This window comes from Malaclemys terrapin, chromosome 7 (assembly GCF_027887155.1).
Source record: "Malaclemys terrapin pileata isolate rMalTer1 chromosome 7, rMalTer1.hap1, whole genome shotgun sequence".
In the NCBI taxonomy this organism is placed as follows: Eukaryota; Metazoa; Chordata; order Testudines; family Emydidae; genus Malaclemys; species Malaclemys terrapin.
Window position 1 is genome coordinate 42,621,816 of NC_071511.1, and position 15,905 is coordinate 42,637,720.

Sequence of the window (15,905 nt, forward strand, 5' to 3'; positions counted from 1 at the left end):
GCCGCGGGGCCGGGAGCCGGGGGGGTGCGCTGGGCCGCGGGGCCGGGAGCCGGGGGGTCGGGCCGGGAGCCGGGGGGGTGCGCTGGGCAGCGGGGGTCCGCGGGGCCGGGAGCCGGGGGGGTGCGCTGGGCCGCGGGGCCGGGAGCCGGGCCGCTGGGGGGTGCGCTGGGCCGCGGGGCCGGGAGCCGGGGGGTCGGGCCGGGAGCCGGGGGGGTGCGCTGGGCAGCGGGGGTCCGCGGGGCCGGGAGCCGGGGGGGTGCGCTGGGCCGCGGGGCCGGGGGGTCGGGCCGGGAGCCGGGGGGGTGCGCTGGGCCGCCAGGTCGGGCCGGGAGCCGGGCCGCCGGGGGGGTGCGTTGGGCCGCGGGGCCGGCCACCGGGGGGGGGGGTGCGTTGGGCCGCGGGGCCGGGCCGCGGGGTCGGGCCGCCGGGGGGGTGTGCTGGGCCGAGGGGTCGGGCCGCCGGGGGGGTGCGCTGGGCCGCGGGGTCGGGCCGCCGGGGGGGTGCGCTGGGCCGCCGGAGCCGGGGGGTGCGCTGGGCCGCCGGGGGCCGGCTGGCAGTGCTGGGCGGGCCGGGGGTGGTCGGCCGGGGGCCAGGGCTGGCACCCCAGGCCCCGAGCCGACCCAGGCTGGAGCCGCCGGGGGGGCCAGACTGGGCCGCACCCCCTCCCCCCGCACCCCCCCTTACCTGCCCAGGCTTCCCGCGAATTAAATGTTCGCGGGAAGCAGGGGAGGGGGCGGAGACTTTGGGGAGGGGGCGGGGCTGGGGGCGGGGCCAGGGCCCCGTGGAGTGTCCTCCTTTTGGAGGCACAAAATATGGTAACCCTAAGTAAGCTGCAAAAGGATTGCAAAAGATACTGACGCTTCTGTAGGTTGAGCAATAGGTTTGATTTATTTATTTTTGTTTGTTTGACCCAATGATATATTTAAAAAAAAAAAGGGGGGGAGGGTTGCTATATGATTAAGACCGTTTTTTGAGAGGGTTTGAATGTTGGCCTCAAACTATTCGCTGCTCACTTGGAACCATTGTAAGTGCCACAACAAAGAACTCTGGTTTCTCTCGGCCTCCCATCCCTCCCAGAATCATGCGGACTGAATGAACGGCCAGTAGGGCGCTTCCCGCCCCTCCGCCTCCTGTGCGTCGGTGGGTAGCCCCGGCTTGTGGGGACTTGGGAGCTAGCCGCCCCTCCCTGGTGCAAGGCTCCGGGGCGGGGTGTTGTACGGTGCTCCCTCGCCTTCCCTGCGCTGTTCGAGTCCGGCGCTGGGGGCGCGTTTGTTCAGTCCCTCCTCGTCTCCTTGTTCCGGGCCTCGGTGGGCCGAGGAGGCGGAGCTGCAGCTACACTCCGCCGGCTGCCGCTGCAGAGTGCCCGGCTGCTACTACTGCCGGTGGATCGGGGCCCCATGCAAGGATGGCGGCGTCGCCGGCCCGGGAGCTCACGCAGAACCCGCTGCAGAAGATCTGGGAACCCTACAACAACGGGCTCCCGGCCAAGCACAGCGCCCAGCGCGGGGGTGAGCACTTGGGGGGACAGGATCCGCAGGGGGAAGTGGGCGAGCTGCGTTATAACTAGGAACAGAAGACACAAAGGGGTTGGGGGAGCTGAGCAGGAGACACAAAGGGGTTGAGGGTTCAGCAGATGGATAGGGGATTGGGCCAGCAGGATAGTCTGGGGGAGGTATAGTGCGGGTTGTATGCAGCAGAAAGGCAGGAGAGGGAACAGCTTATCTAAGGGGGGGTGTGTGTAAAAAGCAACAGAGGGTCCTGTGGCACCTTTAAGACTAACAGAAGTATAGGGAGCATAAGCTTTCGTGGGTAAGAACCTCACTTCTTCACTTGCATCTGAAGAAGTGAGGTTCTTACCCACGAAAGCTTATGCTCCCTATACTTCTGTTAGTCTTAAAGGTGCCACAGGACCCTCTGTTGCTTTTTAGATATTCCGACTAACACGGCTACCCCTCTGATACTAAGGGGGATGTAAATGTGTAAAATACCGTACATCCTGTACTGCTATATATTGTAACAGGGACTGAGAGACCTTGGGGGAGAAGTGCAAGTTTTTTAGGGGGGCAAAATAGAGGGAGACTGTGCAAGATGTGACTCGAAATAAGAGGCAGTGGAGGAGGTCATGTTTAGGGGACAAATCGGGGGGAGGGGACAACAGTGTCTCGAGCAAATGTGGAGTTGGGGCAATGCTGGTGAGGTGGTAATAGATGGAGATGGAATTGGTGGGTCATGGGAGTTGCAAAGGACTTGGTGGAGAAGATGCATGGAAGAGGTGAGGTGGTGGAATTGAGGGGCAGAACAAGACCTGCGCCGAAGATGAGATTGGGGGACGAGTGTTTGGGCCATAGGGCTAGCGTGGGTTAGGTGCTTGGGGAAGGGGGACAACACAGGAGTTGTTTTGGGCAAGGGATTTGGCAGTGGAGGCAGAGCAGGAGTTAAAATGTATGGACTGGGAGACATTGCAAGAGCTGGGAGGGGGGTATAATTTTGATGGTGAGGAACAGCGTGGCATGATCTTCAAGTTTTTTATTGTAAGCTACACTTGGCACATTGGGAAATGGAGAAAAATCTCTGATTCCTGTAATTTTTCTTTTTAGGAAGCATAAGGTGATTCATCTGGAAGTTCTCTCTGTTCTGTGGTATGGATATTTCCTTGAGGTGAAGTTGTGAGGTTTGAGGTAGAAATCTGGAGTCTGAAGGGAAATACAACTTGCCCTTTGAGTAAAGCCCTATCTGAGTTGCTTAGAACCTCTTGTACTTTGCACTTTTTGCTACGCTAGTGCTTATAGAATCAGTAAAGAAGTCTGAATGACAGAGATGTCTCGTGCCTTTTACATTTTAAGAACATTTGGTTGGCTTCGGAATTCTCCAGCTCGCACTAAGGTCCCATCTATACTAGAAAAACTAGTGTGTTGTGGGACTTGGTTACAACATGATAGTCCTTGTCAACTATTGATCTTATGTAGATGGGACCAAACTGCAGTCCAGAACCTTGCTGTAAATTTGAACTTCATGTGTCTTCTGCAGCATGACTTGGTAACTCAATTAAAATTCGGTTTGGTTCCATCTACACTTGGAAGACTGAACCATACATGGTACTACCATGTTACAGTGTGGTAGTTTTAATAATGTAGGCCAGATCTAAATAGTTTGTATTTAAAACATACAGAAAACCCTGTGAAGTCACTCTTCCACAAATACTGTAAATGAATGCTGGCTGGAAAGGCACTTTAGTGGTGTTGGTCTCTTTTACTTCATATTAACCAAGTAAAGTTAAGGTGTTAAGAAAATTAATATTCTTATAGCGACTAGTGGATCTCAATAGCCCTGAGACAGGATCATAAATGGTAGAAGGACCTTCCTCTCACATGAAACCCTTTCCCCTTTCTGCTGGACTGCAGTAAATCCTTTTGGTTTCCCTTTTCGTTCCTTTCTGTTTAACTTACTCATTGTATTGCCGTATCATAAATCATTTCTAGCTCAGGACAGGATTTATCATTTTTTACAAAGCTGTAGCTAAGGCTGCGTGGAGGATTTATTTGCATCAAAAACAGATCTGTTAAATAAAAAGAGCGTACATTTTCACCTGACATGGTTTTGTTCATTTATTTGTTTTAACTGCAAGATGTCTTAAAACAGTGGGCTAAACTCAGACCTGGTATAAGCAGATCTGATTGTATGAAGTTAATGGAGTTGCACCTCATTGGGCCAAAGCTAAATTTGGCCTAAGGAATTTAACTACATGTTTCAGGTGCTTTTAGATGATTCTAAGTTAGTTAATTTTTTAAAATGAAATGTTTAACTAGGACATCTGTTCTGTCACTTAATAGATTTTTTTTTTTTTTGAGGTCTAGCCAACCAAGTTATTGGGCATTAGGACTTATGGTTTCAGGTTTTGTAACGTTGTAGTCAATTTTGTAAGCGATTTCATCACAGAAACGTTTGTCTCAATTTAATTAAAACCCTACCACGCTTAAATCATGATAACCTTATTGGGCCAAGTGGTTTCAATAGTACTGAATTCAGTAGTGGATGGACTGCAGTTATTGTGGTCTTTTAAGGCAAATACCCACGATCATGTTTACGTGATCTAAAGCAGGGGTCCCCAATGCGGTGCCCGCAGGCGCTGCGGCACCCGCTGGGGCATCCATGTGCGCCCGCCTCTTGGCCGCCGGACAAGCAGATGCTGAAATGCCACCATGAAGCGGCAATGTCAAGAAGCGCTACCGCCGAAATGCCACCGAATTTCGGCGACATTTTGGCGGCGACGCCTCTTGATGACGCTGCTTCATGGCGGCATTTTGGCAGCGACGCCTCTTGACGTTGCCGCTTCATGGCGGCATTTCAGTGGCTGCTTGTCCGGCGGCCACGGTCCTTGGCGGCTAGTCGTCCGGCGCCCGCCCCACAGAAAAGGTTGGGGACTACTGATCTAAAGTATCACTTTGGTCCATCCATTAAAAAATGCTCCTAAAGATAGACTATGAAACTAATTTTTGCATATGAAATAAATCACTCAATTAAAAAAAATTGTGTAAGAGCAATAGAATATGGAAAAAATGGAAAACCACTTAAATATCAGTTGCTACTGCAAAAAACACTTTGGAAGACTTACAGTTACTTCAGCCAAACTTGTATCTGTTTTCAATAGATGATAATTTGTTACAGTGGCAGCTTTTAGATAGGTAAAGTGCTTCTGAAAAAGAAGGCCTGAAGAAACTAAAATTTCATGTACACAATGGAAATGTGTATTAGAAATCGGTGAACGGATTATCTGCATGAATCTTCTCAAACAAAAATAAGTGGCTTCTGATGGTAATAAATAACAAGTAACCAGCTTAGACTTTTAATTGTTGTTATTAGACTGTTCTGTTTCTTGGTAAAGTTCTGTAACTCTTCCACAGGCAAGATCTATTTAAATAGAGAAGCCTTTTCAGCAGAGCATTAGATAATATAAAAATAAATTTGAATTCTTAAAATATTTTCTTCTGCTCATGCACATTTTTCCAGATTGGCCTACCTTTTTCACCTTTTATGTTTGTTACAGTATTATTTTTTTAACTGATTTAAGGTTTTATTTTTAAAAATAAGTATAAATCCTAATTATGCATATACATGTTTATATTAATTTAAAAAATGTATGTTTGCAATGAAAACTTTCACTCCTTTAATTGTTGTAAGCTCCAAGCTTATGCTGTGCTGGGGCACAGAACCAGAAAATGAAACTAACTAGTTTATTTTAGCTCCTGTCTACATTAGTTTTTTAACAGAGTCTGAAACTAGTAACAGGTTTCACAGTGGTAGCCGTGTTAGTCTGTATCAGCAAAAAGAACGAGGAGTACTTGTGGCACCTTAGAGACTAACAAATTTATTTGAGCATAAGCTTTCGTGGGCTAAAACCCACTTCATCAGATGCATGCAGTGGAAAATACAGTAGGACGATATATACACACAGAGAGCATGAAAAAATGGGTGTTGTCATACCAACTCTAACAAGACTAATCAATTAAGGTGGTCTATTATCAGCAGGAATAAAAAAATGTTTGTAGTGATAATCAGGATGGCCCATTTCCAACAGTTGACAAGAAGGTGTGAGTAACAATAGGGGAAAAATTAGCATTAGGAAATAGTTTTTACTTTGTGTAATGACCCATCCATTCCCAGTCTTTATTCAAGCCTAATTTAATGGTGTCCAGTTTGCAAATTAATTCCAATTCTGCAGTTTCTCGTTGGAGTCTATTTTTGAAGTTTTGTTGTTGTTGGAGAATTGCAACTTTTAGGTCTGTAATTGAGAGACCAGGGAGATGGAAGTGTTCTCCGACTGGTTTTTGAATGTTATAATCTTGACATCTGTTTTGTGTCCATTTATTCTTTTGCGTAGAGAACGTCCAGTTTGGCCAATGTACATGGCAGAGGGGCATTGCTGGCACGTGATGGCATATGTCACTTTGGTATGTGTGTAGGTGAACAAGCCTCTGATGGTGTGGCTGATGTGATTAGATCCTATGATGGTGTCCCTTGAATAGATATGTGGACAGAGTTGGCAACAGGCTTTGTTGCAAGGATAGGTTCCTGGGTTAGTGTTTTTGTTGTGTGGTGTGTGGTTGCTGGTGAATATTTGCTTCAGGTTGTGGGGCTGTCTGTAAGTGAGGATTGGCCTGTCTCCCAAGATCTGTGAGAGTGAGGGATCATCCTTCAGGATAGGTTGTAGATCCTTGATGATGCGCTGGAGAGGTTTTAGTTGGGGGCTGAAGGTGATGGCTAGTGGCGTTCTGTTATTTTCTTTGTTGGGCCTGTCCTGGAGTAGGTGACTTCTAGGTATTCTTCTGGTTCTGTCAGTCTGTTTCTTCACTTCAGCAGGTGGGTATTGTAGTTTCAAGAACGCTTGATAGAGATCTTGTAGGTGTTTGTCTCTGTCTGAGGGATTGGAGCAAATGCGGTTGTATCTTAGAGCTTGGCTGTAGACAGTGTATTGTGTGATGTGGTCTGGATGAAAGCTGGAGGCATGTAGACAAATATAGCGGTCAATAGGTTTCCGGTATAGGGTAGTGTTTATGTGACGGTCGCTTATTAGCACTGTAGTGTCCAGGAAGTGGATCTCTTGTGTGGACTGCTGCAGTGAAGTGGGTTTTAGTTGAAACTAGTAAGTGATTTAGCTGGGTCTAAATGTAATCTATGTCTACATGCAACATTGTTAATACTCTGTTAGGAACTACAATGCTGAGTGTTATATGCGTCCCACCATCTTTGACAGAAACAGGGATTGTTTTCCTGTAAACAGGCTGTAAATCAGGTGTTTTATGGTGTAGGCAGGATACTATAACTATGTCTGTGTAACTGCCCAGTCCTCCTTCCTCCCAAATTTTTGTGCTCACAGAGTATAGTACTGCTGTGTGTGTGGATGGGATCCCTCCCCAGATTTTTATAGAATACACTCATTATGCATAGGGGGTAAATAGTGAGGCTGTTGTTTGTACACCAGCATGGTTGGCACATGGCTTTGTTAGTAAATGATTCAGAGAAAGGGTGTCAAAAGCTGGTGATTAACATCAAGGTTACAAACAGTGTGGTGGTATTGGCTAAGCTATTTAGAATGCAAGAAGAGAAAGCAAGATAAATGGTGAAAGGAAACTTCTTGTTTTTTTAAAGTATGTTCAATTGAATTGATCTAAAGTGGCATTTAAGAGGTAAGGATTTAGTTCTTTTGTCTTGATAATGTCCCTTTAAATTACTTGTATTATTTTCTGTTTATCTTTTCCTTGTCTTTCTGTTTGTTTCCTGATATATTTCAAAAGTAGCTCGGCTCTTCCGATGGCATACCTGTGGTTAATTGGACTTTCTTTAACATTGAGACTGGATAATACTTAGTGGATTCCATGGATGCAGTTACCTTTAGTGATCTTATCTGAGTTGGAAGAAACCATATTAGGTATCTCAGTAAACAATTAGAACACATGAAACACTAATATTTTTAGATTCTGCCTTGACCATGATAATCCAACAGGAGTAAATCTGTATAATTTTGGACTAGTAAAAAGCACAACAAAGTACCATCTGAGACAGCTTGGTGTGAAAATATAGGGCTTTTAAAAAGTGTATTGACTTCACTAAGGTAAAGTGAAAATAAATTGTTCAAAATGACACTGTAGCTGAAGTAGGGGAATAAAACTCACTAAAAGTCAGCTAAGTGTCAATTTTATTTACATCCCCCCGTAACTTTTACAGTAGTCTGTCTTGAAAGCATTCTGTAACTGGTTATTTGGGTGCAACTGGATATGTCTATAATTGGCCTAGATCAAAGCTACTTTCAGGTTCAGCTATTGGGTTGCTTTAAGTTCTGTGCATCTAGGAATCAAATCTAAGCCTGAGATTTAATTGAGAACAGTGAAATATACCAAAGCTAAATACTTTTTTGGGGGGGAGAGGGAAGATTGTAGAACAAAGGTGAAAAATAAAGGCCACGTTTCCTGCAATTAAAATAGTTTTTCCTGGAACTGTTTTTCCTGGAACTGTATACATCAGTTATTCTTAAAGATAGAATTTGACAAGTTGAGTAACTTTTTTTTTTTTAAATTTGAGATTCATATAGCACTGTAAAACTAGGTCACTTTCAAAAATATAAAGACAGACATGATCACTGCCCTGGAGAGCTTACTTTAAGAGCTTGTAGGGCCTTTAGATACAGTTATCTGTATAACACGATGAAGGGGCTTAAATGGGGAGAAGGGGACGATGGTGGGCAGAGCAGCTGTAGAAGATGACGACTACAACAGTATTTTGGATAGATGAGAAGAGGGGAAAGAAAGTAGTGAAAGGCAGATAACTCAGAGAAGGGAAGGTTACAGTAATAAAATGTTAGATGACCAAGATGAGGTAAGGTTGGTGTGGTAATATCCTTTATTGGACCAACTTCTGTTGGTGAGAGATACAAGCTTTAGACTAGAGCTACACAGAGCTCTTTTTCAGGTCTGGGAAAGGTACTGAGAGTGTCACAGCTAAATACAAGATTGAACAGATAGTTTAGCATAAGTAGTTAGCACATATTCTAAGGGACAGTTCAAGGTGAAGTGGCCCATTAACACTCCTGTAGTTATAAGACAAAAAGGGATGATTAGTGAGTTACAGATTATTGTAATAAACTGTAAATCTGTGACTTTAGATGAGCAGTTTAGCATTGGGGATAGGGAAGATGTCTTACAGGGAAAAGCAGCAGGATTTGAGAAGAACAGGAATGTGAATGGGTGCGTTGAAAATCATACCAAGATTACAAGGCTGGTTCCAGGAGGGTACTGGATTAGTCAATGCTGGCAGAAAAGAGAGGCTGTGGAGAGGAATTGTGAACAAGGATGCTCCATATCGCATATCGTGTGTTTGGGATGTCCAGGAGATAGATATCTGACAAAGAGCTGGAAATGTAAGACCAGTTTGAGAGCAGAGGTAAATTAGGAATCACCTACATGAAGGTGGTAATTGAACTTGATTTGAAAGGGAGAGAACACACAAATGAACCCTGAGAGGCTTCCACAGATAAGGAGCATAAATCTGTAAAGCAAGCAGATCAGTAAAGCAAGGGGAGAACCAGAGGCAAGAAGGAGGATGACCACAATCATCCGTGTAAATACTGCATATAGATCTAGAACAAGGGCAGAGCAGTGCTCCATCCCCTCACTAGTTTGTTAGTCTCCTTGGTCAAGATACTTTTGTTGAAATGAAAAGGGCAGAAGCTAGATAGGAGGGGAAATCTGCCTTGGCAGCAGGAGTAGACAGTGGAGACAAAGAGAGGAGAGAAGGTGACAATCGGAGAGACAGATGGGGCTGAGTGAAGTTGTCAGGATATGCATCATAGGTGTGTATCTGTGCTGACTGGAAAGAATTGAGGGTGGGAAAGCTGCTATAGGTAAGGGAGAGGGAGCAAGGTAGGAGAAGGAGCAGCATAGTGTAACCCTATCATTCAGTGTCCTGGTAATGAAACTGGATGGCTTCAAAGACAAAGTAATACATTAGAAATGCTGGGCAGAATTAACATAAATGGATGTTACTTCAACGTGTGTATGTACAATTTTATAAAATTTGCTGCATCACTGGCTCATCTTCCAACCCGTAGGGCACTCCTAGTTTTGAATTGCTTTTCTAAGCACTTTGTTAGAGATGTAGCTGCTATCTGTTGTTGGAGGAGAATCAGGCCAGGGTTACTGCTGTGCTCTTCTTTGTCTTCAAGATCAACATGCTTTTGCAAAATGAGCACTGCATTTAGCCATATGCTTTTGCAAAACACCGAAACAAAAATATTTAAATTTGACAGGTCATAGGATGGGACACAATATGTAGAACAGTCTTATTTGGGAGGGAGGTATTTTCAACCCTCTGTCTATTCTAGTCAGAGAGGATGGTGTGGGCCTATTTAAGAGCTAAATAGTGCTTTAATTTCAGAGACTAAGGGCTTGATACAAAGCCCATTGAAGTTAATGGAAAGGTTCTTTTTGTCTTCAGTGTGCTTTGGGTGATACCCTAATACTTCTGCTGACCATAAAAGTTGATTTAAGTACCAAATAGAAATGAGAAATTTATTCATCAGTTTTAAGTATGTGGAAGGGGAGGGACATTTTCACTCACATAAGTGAAACATAATTTTTAGGCAGTATGTAAACTTAAAAATAAGTTAAGACATAAGTTTCACAAGTTCACTTGTTAAATATTCCGGTCTGATTTCAAAACATTGACACAGCATGTGAACATCTATTGTGAAATAGTCCAAGTAGGAGGAAATAAAAACATCACTTGTTTTTTCTCAGTCTTCAGAAGTTAATAATTTTAACTCCTTTGTGCTCACTATTACTTTTAAAAGGCTACTAGACAATCCTAACTTTACTTTATTGTGGGGAACCTATTTCCTTTCCTTTTTCAAAATTCATATGGAATCTAAAATGAAAAATTTGCTATAGAGTGACAGGTTGGTATGAACAATGCTATTTCACATAGTCACATTTTCATCAGGATAACAAACTATATTTGTTTTTCCCAATTGTGTTATAACTTGTGGCCATATGACAATTTCTGTCTGTTGCTTGGTAATAGGAAAATGATTTGACAGGGTGAATACACAATACTTTTCTTGATGTGGTTACTTTTATAAGCTTATGACTATTTGGTTAAAAAAAATCTTATTTGCTTGCATGCATTACATATATTTCTAAAACAAGACTGAGTAAAGTATGCAATACAGTCATGAAGTCCTGGATTGTAGCAGTCCAGATTCCCTTTGCCATTCTGCATGGTAGTGAATATAGTAAGGTATTACAGTGTTCTTGAAATGTCAGTTTCTATTAAGAATACTCTTGTAGTATTTTTCTTTTGGGAAGCAAGAATTATTGTAGACCCTGAATGCATTGGGGGCATTGGAGGCAATTCTGCTAATCACTGCCATAGTATTAAAGTAATGCTTGCACTATGTTTTAGTGGTAGTATTACAATTTCCTCTTTAAACATTTTGCGTTGTAAACATAATTTTATAGTTTGAGGTTTTATAACAGTTATCCTTTTCCTATCCCTCTTTCCTCCCTCCTTTTCGTTGGGTGCACTAATAATTAAAGAGCACAGGCCATCTAGACTAATTAGATCAAATTTTTATTTCTTGTCTCTTAATTAAATTGAAAGACGTTAAAGCCCAAGGGGGGAAGATCTCATCTAGTTGTCAGGAAATGGAGAAGGGAACAAAGCTCAGCTTCCAATACTAAGTGGCATTGTTCACAGGGAGATGTGAAAATAGGGAAGTTTCAGTTATTTTTAAAAAAAGGGTTTACATTTTTTGGCAGTTTACATTGGCATGGTGGAATTTCTTAAGCTGCATCACCTTAGCCCTTGGGACACTGGCACTTTCCATGCTATGAACTAAATGAATACATACAGTAATGTTTCTGTACATGTGTTGTACTTTGTCAGGAGAAGTTTCAGAGTAACAGCCGTGTTAGTCTGTATCCGCAAAAAGAAGAACAGGAGTACTTGTGGCACCTTAGAGACTAACAAATTTATTAGAGCATAAGCTTTCGTGGACTACAGCCCACTTCTTCGGATGCATATAGAATGGAACATATATTGAGGAGATATATATACACACATACAGAGAGCATAAACAGGTGGGAGTTGTCTTACTAACTCTGAGAGGCCAATTAATTAAGAGAGAAAAAAAAAAAAAAAAAAAAAAAAAAAAAAGCTTGATTATCACTTCAAAAGTTTTTTTTTTTTTTTTTTTTTTTTTTTCTCTCTTAATTAATTGGCCTCTCAGAGTTAGTAAGACAACTCCCACCTGTTTATGCTCTCTGTATGTGTGTATATATATCTCCTCAATATATGTTCCATTCTATATGCATCCGAAGAAGTGGGCTGTAGTCCACGAAAGCTTATGCTCTAATAAATTTGTTAGTCTCTAAGGTGCCACAAGTACTCCTGTTCTTCTTTTTGTCAGGAGAGAAATCTATAGTTAAGATTATGTGAAAACTTCTGCTATCTCCTTTTTCTGTATATTTGAAACTTCCCAAAAAGTTCTCCCATTTTTTCTGACATTTAATACTTGGTCTCAGCCAAATGTGACTCTTCCCCCCCCGCCTCCCCCCCCCGGAAACTAATGAGGAAAAATAGTGTACCCGTTTTTTGGTTAGGTGATTGTTGCAGGGAGAAAAAGTAAAAAGCTTTATTTGTTCCTGCTGAACTCAAATGTCTGAACTTCAGAAGTTTAAACTTCCCAGGTGGCTAGTCCTTGCTGAGGGCACATCTGTCTTCAAGCTACCTTACTACTGAAATATTTCAAGAGTAATAGAGTATTTCCTCTAAGGTTAGTTACAGTATTAGTTGCAGGACTGTGGAGTTAAGTAAATACACAGTACTAGAGATTATAGTGCCTTAAAGGCTAAGGCTGAATTTAGTTTTGTTCCTCTTCCCTTGCATATGTAGTAGCTGTCGCTTATTGGTACCAGTCTCTTTGTAGATGGAAGGCATCCCCCCGACCAACTTGGCATTTATAACTGAAGTATTTAGTGAGAGTGGGAATCAGGGCTGCTGTTGTAATTGGGATCAGCAAATTATTCCCTTGGCTTTCTAATAGTAGGGTGACATATCCAAAGAATTGTGCCTATGGTGATTAGAGCACCAGATTCGGTACATATATTAAACAGTAGGAGCATAGGTTCCTAATAAAGGGAGCCTTGTGAAATTGTACTTATGGGAGTTATTCTCCGTCTTAAGCATAGTTAGACAAAAAAACATTAGTCATATTTATGCTACTGCTCTTCACAGTTATGGAATAAAATGTGTAAGGGCTATCAGCCCATGTATTTCTGAATATAACCTGGCCACTCGCTCCGTGGCATTCGGAAGAAATGTCCCTCATGGACATGCTGCATAATGGATGTGGGTTTTACAGCTTCTTCTATGGAATCTAGCACTAGTTTGTGATGGGACGCTGAGGTATGTGGGCCATTGGTCTAATCAGAATGGCAATTCATATGTTTGTCAATGAATTACATTATCTAAAAGAGGTAATAGTGCTGCATGGTTCTGAACAGTCCGTAGGTCTGCAACATGAAGACTAGGGGCATATTTACATGAGCACTTGCTGTGTGACAAGCTGGGATGTAAATGTACAGCGTTCCAGCATGCTGTGCACTAACTGCCCATGGGTACCCTGCAGATGTACACTAGAAGTTCCCAAGTTCATTTTCAAACTAGGGAACTTTTAGTGTGCTTCAGCAGGGTTCCCATGGAGAGTGCACAGTAAGCTGGAGCGCTGTTGATTTACACCCTAGCTTGGCATGCTTGTGCTTGTGTAGATGTGGCATAGGAATCTGTGCTAGTTCAGCAATATGGAAAGTGGTGTCCCATTGTAATGCCATATTACAAGTCTTTGTAAGTGTTCCGTGAAATGACTGCTGTGGAAAGAAGGTTGAATCTGCATTGCTCACCCTAGGCAAATGTCAGTATTTATTGTAAGAATAATTTTGAAGTCGTATATGTTAGCCATACATGTCATGTTAAAGTCTGGAAATTCTGTTCAGAAAGTAAAAAATCTTTTTGGTTTACACAGGCCCCGTATAGAGTATGTTGAGCGAAGCAGCATTGTGAGCTTTCTCAGCACATCAGTTGGATACAAATCAATTGCTTATTGTCAGTTTCTACAACTTGTATTCCAGTGCTTTCTCTGGATAACTGTTCAAAATTCGAATTGAGTATTTCAAATGAAATCTGCAAGATGTAAATAATGATGCATCTCTTGGACATTCTAGGGTCACTTCGATTTTTCCTGGCAATGATGTCTCGCATCTGGGATTTTTCAGGGAGCTTGTGAGAAAAGCTGACAGGAGAATAAATACCATACTTCTTCCATTCCACAAACTTCTTGTATCCCCCCTCCTTGCTATTTGGAATTATGGTTCGCAGAATTGAGAGAGAGGAAAAATGTACCAGAAGACATTATGGTCCTGGCTTGACAAGAATGTCAAAGTCCGTACACAGACAGTACTGCTTGGTTTGGTAGCTGCAAGGTTTTTACCAGTGTCTTTCTGGAGTCTTAGAATCACATACAATCTAAAGTATCAGGGGGTAGCCGTGTTCGTCTGTATCTACAAAAACAACAAGGAGTCTGGTGGCACCTTAAAGACTAACAGATTTATTTGGGCATAAGTTTTCGTGGGTAAAAACCTCACTTCTTCAGATGCAACATTTTACCCACGAAAGCTTATGCCCAAATAAATCTGTTAGTCTTTAAGGTGCCACCAGACTCCTTGTTGTTTTTATACAATCTAAAAGGAGTTTAAATTTCTATTCTGATTCATCCATTTTCCTGGAAAAATAGTTTGCTTTCTGCAACCTTTGCTTGATACAGTACAGTAACTCATTTAACATTGTCTCACTTAACGTTGTTTCAGGGTTATGTCTCTGCTCAATTAGGGAACATGTTTGTTTAAAGTTGTGCAATGCTCCCTTATAACGTCGTTTGGCTGCCTGCTTCTAAGATTTTGTGGAAGAGCACCGACTTTACAAGGGAGCATTGCACAAGTTCTGCTTCTCCGCCTCTCCCTCCCCTCCCAGCTCGTCCCCCACCGCCAAACAGCTGTTTGGCAGCGCTTAGGATTTTCTGGGAGGGAAGGGCAGAAGCGGGGAAGCGCTGTGTCTCCACTCCCCCTCCCTCCCAGAAAATCGTAAGTGCTGCTAAACAGCTGTTTGGCGGTGCTTAGGACTTTCTGGGAGGGAGGAGCAGGAGCGGGGAAGCACTATAGTGAAAGCGCTATAGAGAGAGGAAATTAATGTCTGAATTAAGTCAGGGGGAAAAAACTATCTTTTTTGTTAGGCTGTTTGTTTTTCATTGTTATAAAGGCCATGGACTATTTACATATGTTCTTTCCTTTTAGGCAGCCTTGTACTATAAAGTTTCATTTGTAGCCATGATGGATTAAAGGAAGGTAGTTGAATCCATACTGTTTTACCACTTAAAGTATTTGAAACACTTGCCATTTGAAAGGAATACTGCCAAGGTTTTCAAACCCCAAATTTAACTTGTTTTAAAGTATAATTTCATGAAATTGTCTAATTTTAAGCATATATATTGAGAATTATAGTTGTGGTGATGTTTTATTATCTTATCCTCTGTTGGCTGGACAACAGTAGTTAACACAAGCACTGTTTCTAGAGCTGTGGTGACATCAATAGTGTTTGGAAAGAACAAGAGAGTGCTGTTTTGGTATGATAGGGAACTCCATGATGTATTAAACAGCAGCAGTCATGTTTGTTTAATCTCCACTTGAAAAACAGGAAAGGAAATGATTAATAGGACTGAAAACTTGCATTTTAAGAAGACATTAAAAATTGAAAGTTTTAAAAATGAGACAAACATCTGTGTCCTTTCAGTGTAAATGCAGAACTGAAGTAGAAGGCTTCATCACACCCACCCCTGTTGTTTTTTAATGAGTGCAGATGTGTAAGTTTATTGTTTGTTATCCACATAGCATGGATAAATGTCCAGTGTTGAACTGCTTCCACTGATTCACTTTGCTAAAGCTGTGCACAAATTAGAACAGAGTCCAGTTGCACTGCACTTGCTAGGGAAAATTTTGAAAGTGGTGTAAATGGAATGCTGTAATGGAATAACCACTGAGTGCATGACCTGTCTGATCAGCCACTTCCTTAGGGGCTTACACGCCATAATTTCCTGCTTTTACTTGAGCCTTTGCTTGGCATCATGTTAATTGTAAACATTTCTTTTTCTTTCAGTCTGTATGACCAATTGTCCTACACTGATTGTCATGGTGGGCCTCCCAGCCAGAGGGAAAACATACATCTCCAAGAAACTGACACGCTACTTAAACTGGATTGGAGTGCCTACAAAAGGTTTTGTTCTGCTTTTGTTTACATCACAAGGT

At 42.8% G+C, this 15,905-nt stretch overlaps 1 protein-coding gene across 7 annotated transcripts in view; it reads left to right on the forward strand.

The window, feature by feature from the left end:
• The window catches only part of PFKFB4 (6-phosphofructo-2-kinase/fructose-2,6-biphosphatase 4), a 95,425-nt gene that overhangs the window by 30,620 nt on the left and 48,900 nt on the right, over positions 1-15,905 (forward strand). For 3 of the 7 annotated variants that reach the window (XM_054034063.1, XM_054034064.1, XM_054034062.1), the window contains exons 1-2: positions 1,323-1,508; positions 15,757-15,873. In XM_054034063.1, coding sequence (XP_053890038.1) covers positions 1,406-1,508; positions 15,757-15,873 — 220 coding nt within the window. In that variant the 5' untranslated portion in view covers positions 1,323-1,405. Of the gene's footprint in view, positions 1-1,322; positions 1,509-7,119; positions 7,185-15,393; positions 15,464-15,756; positions 15,874-15,905 lie in introns of those variants that run through there. The other 4 variants (XM_054034065.1, XM_054034067.1, XM_054034066.1 and 1 more) reach the window with 3 other exon arrangements.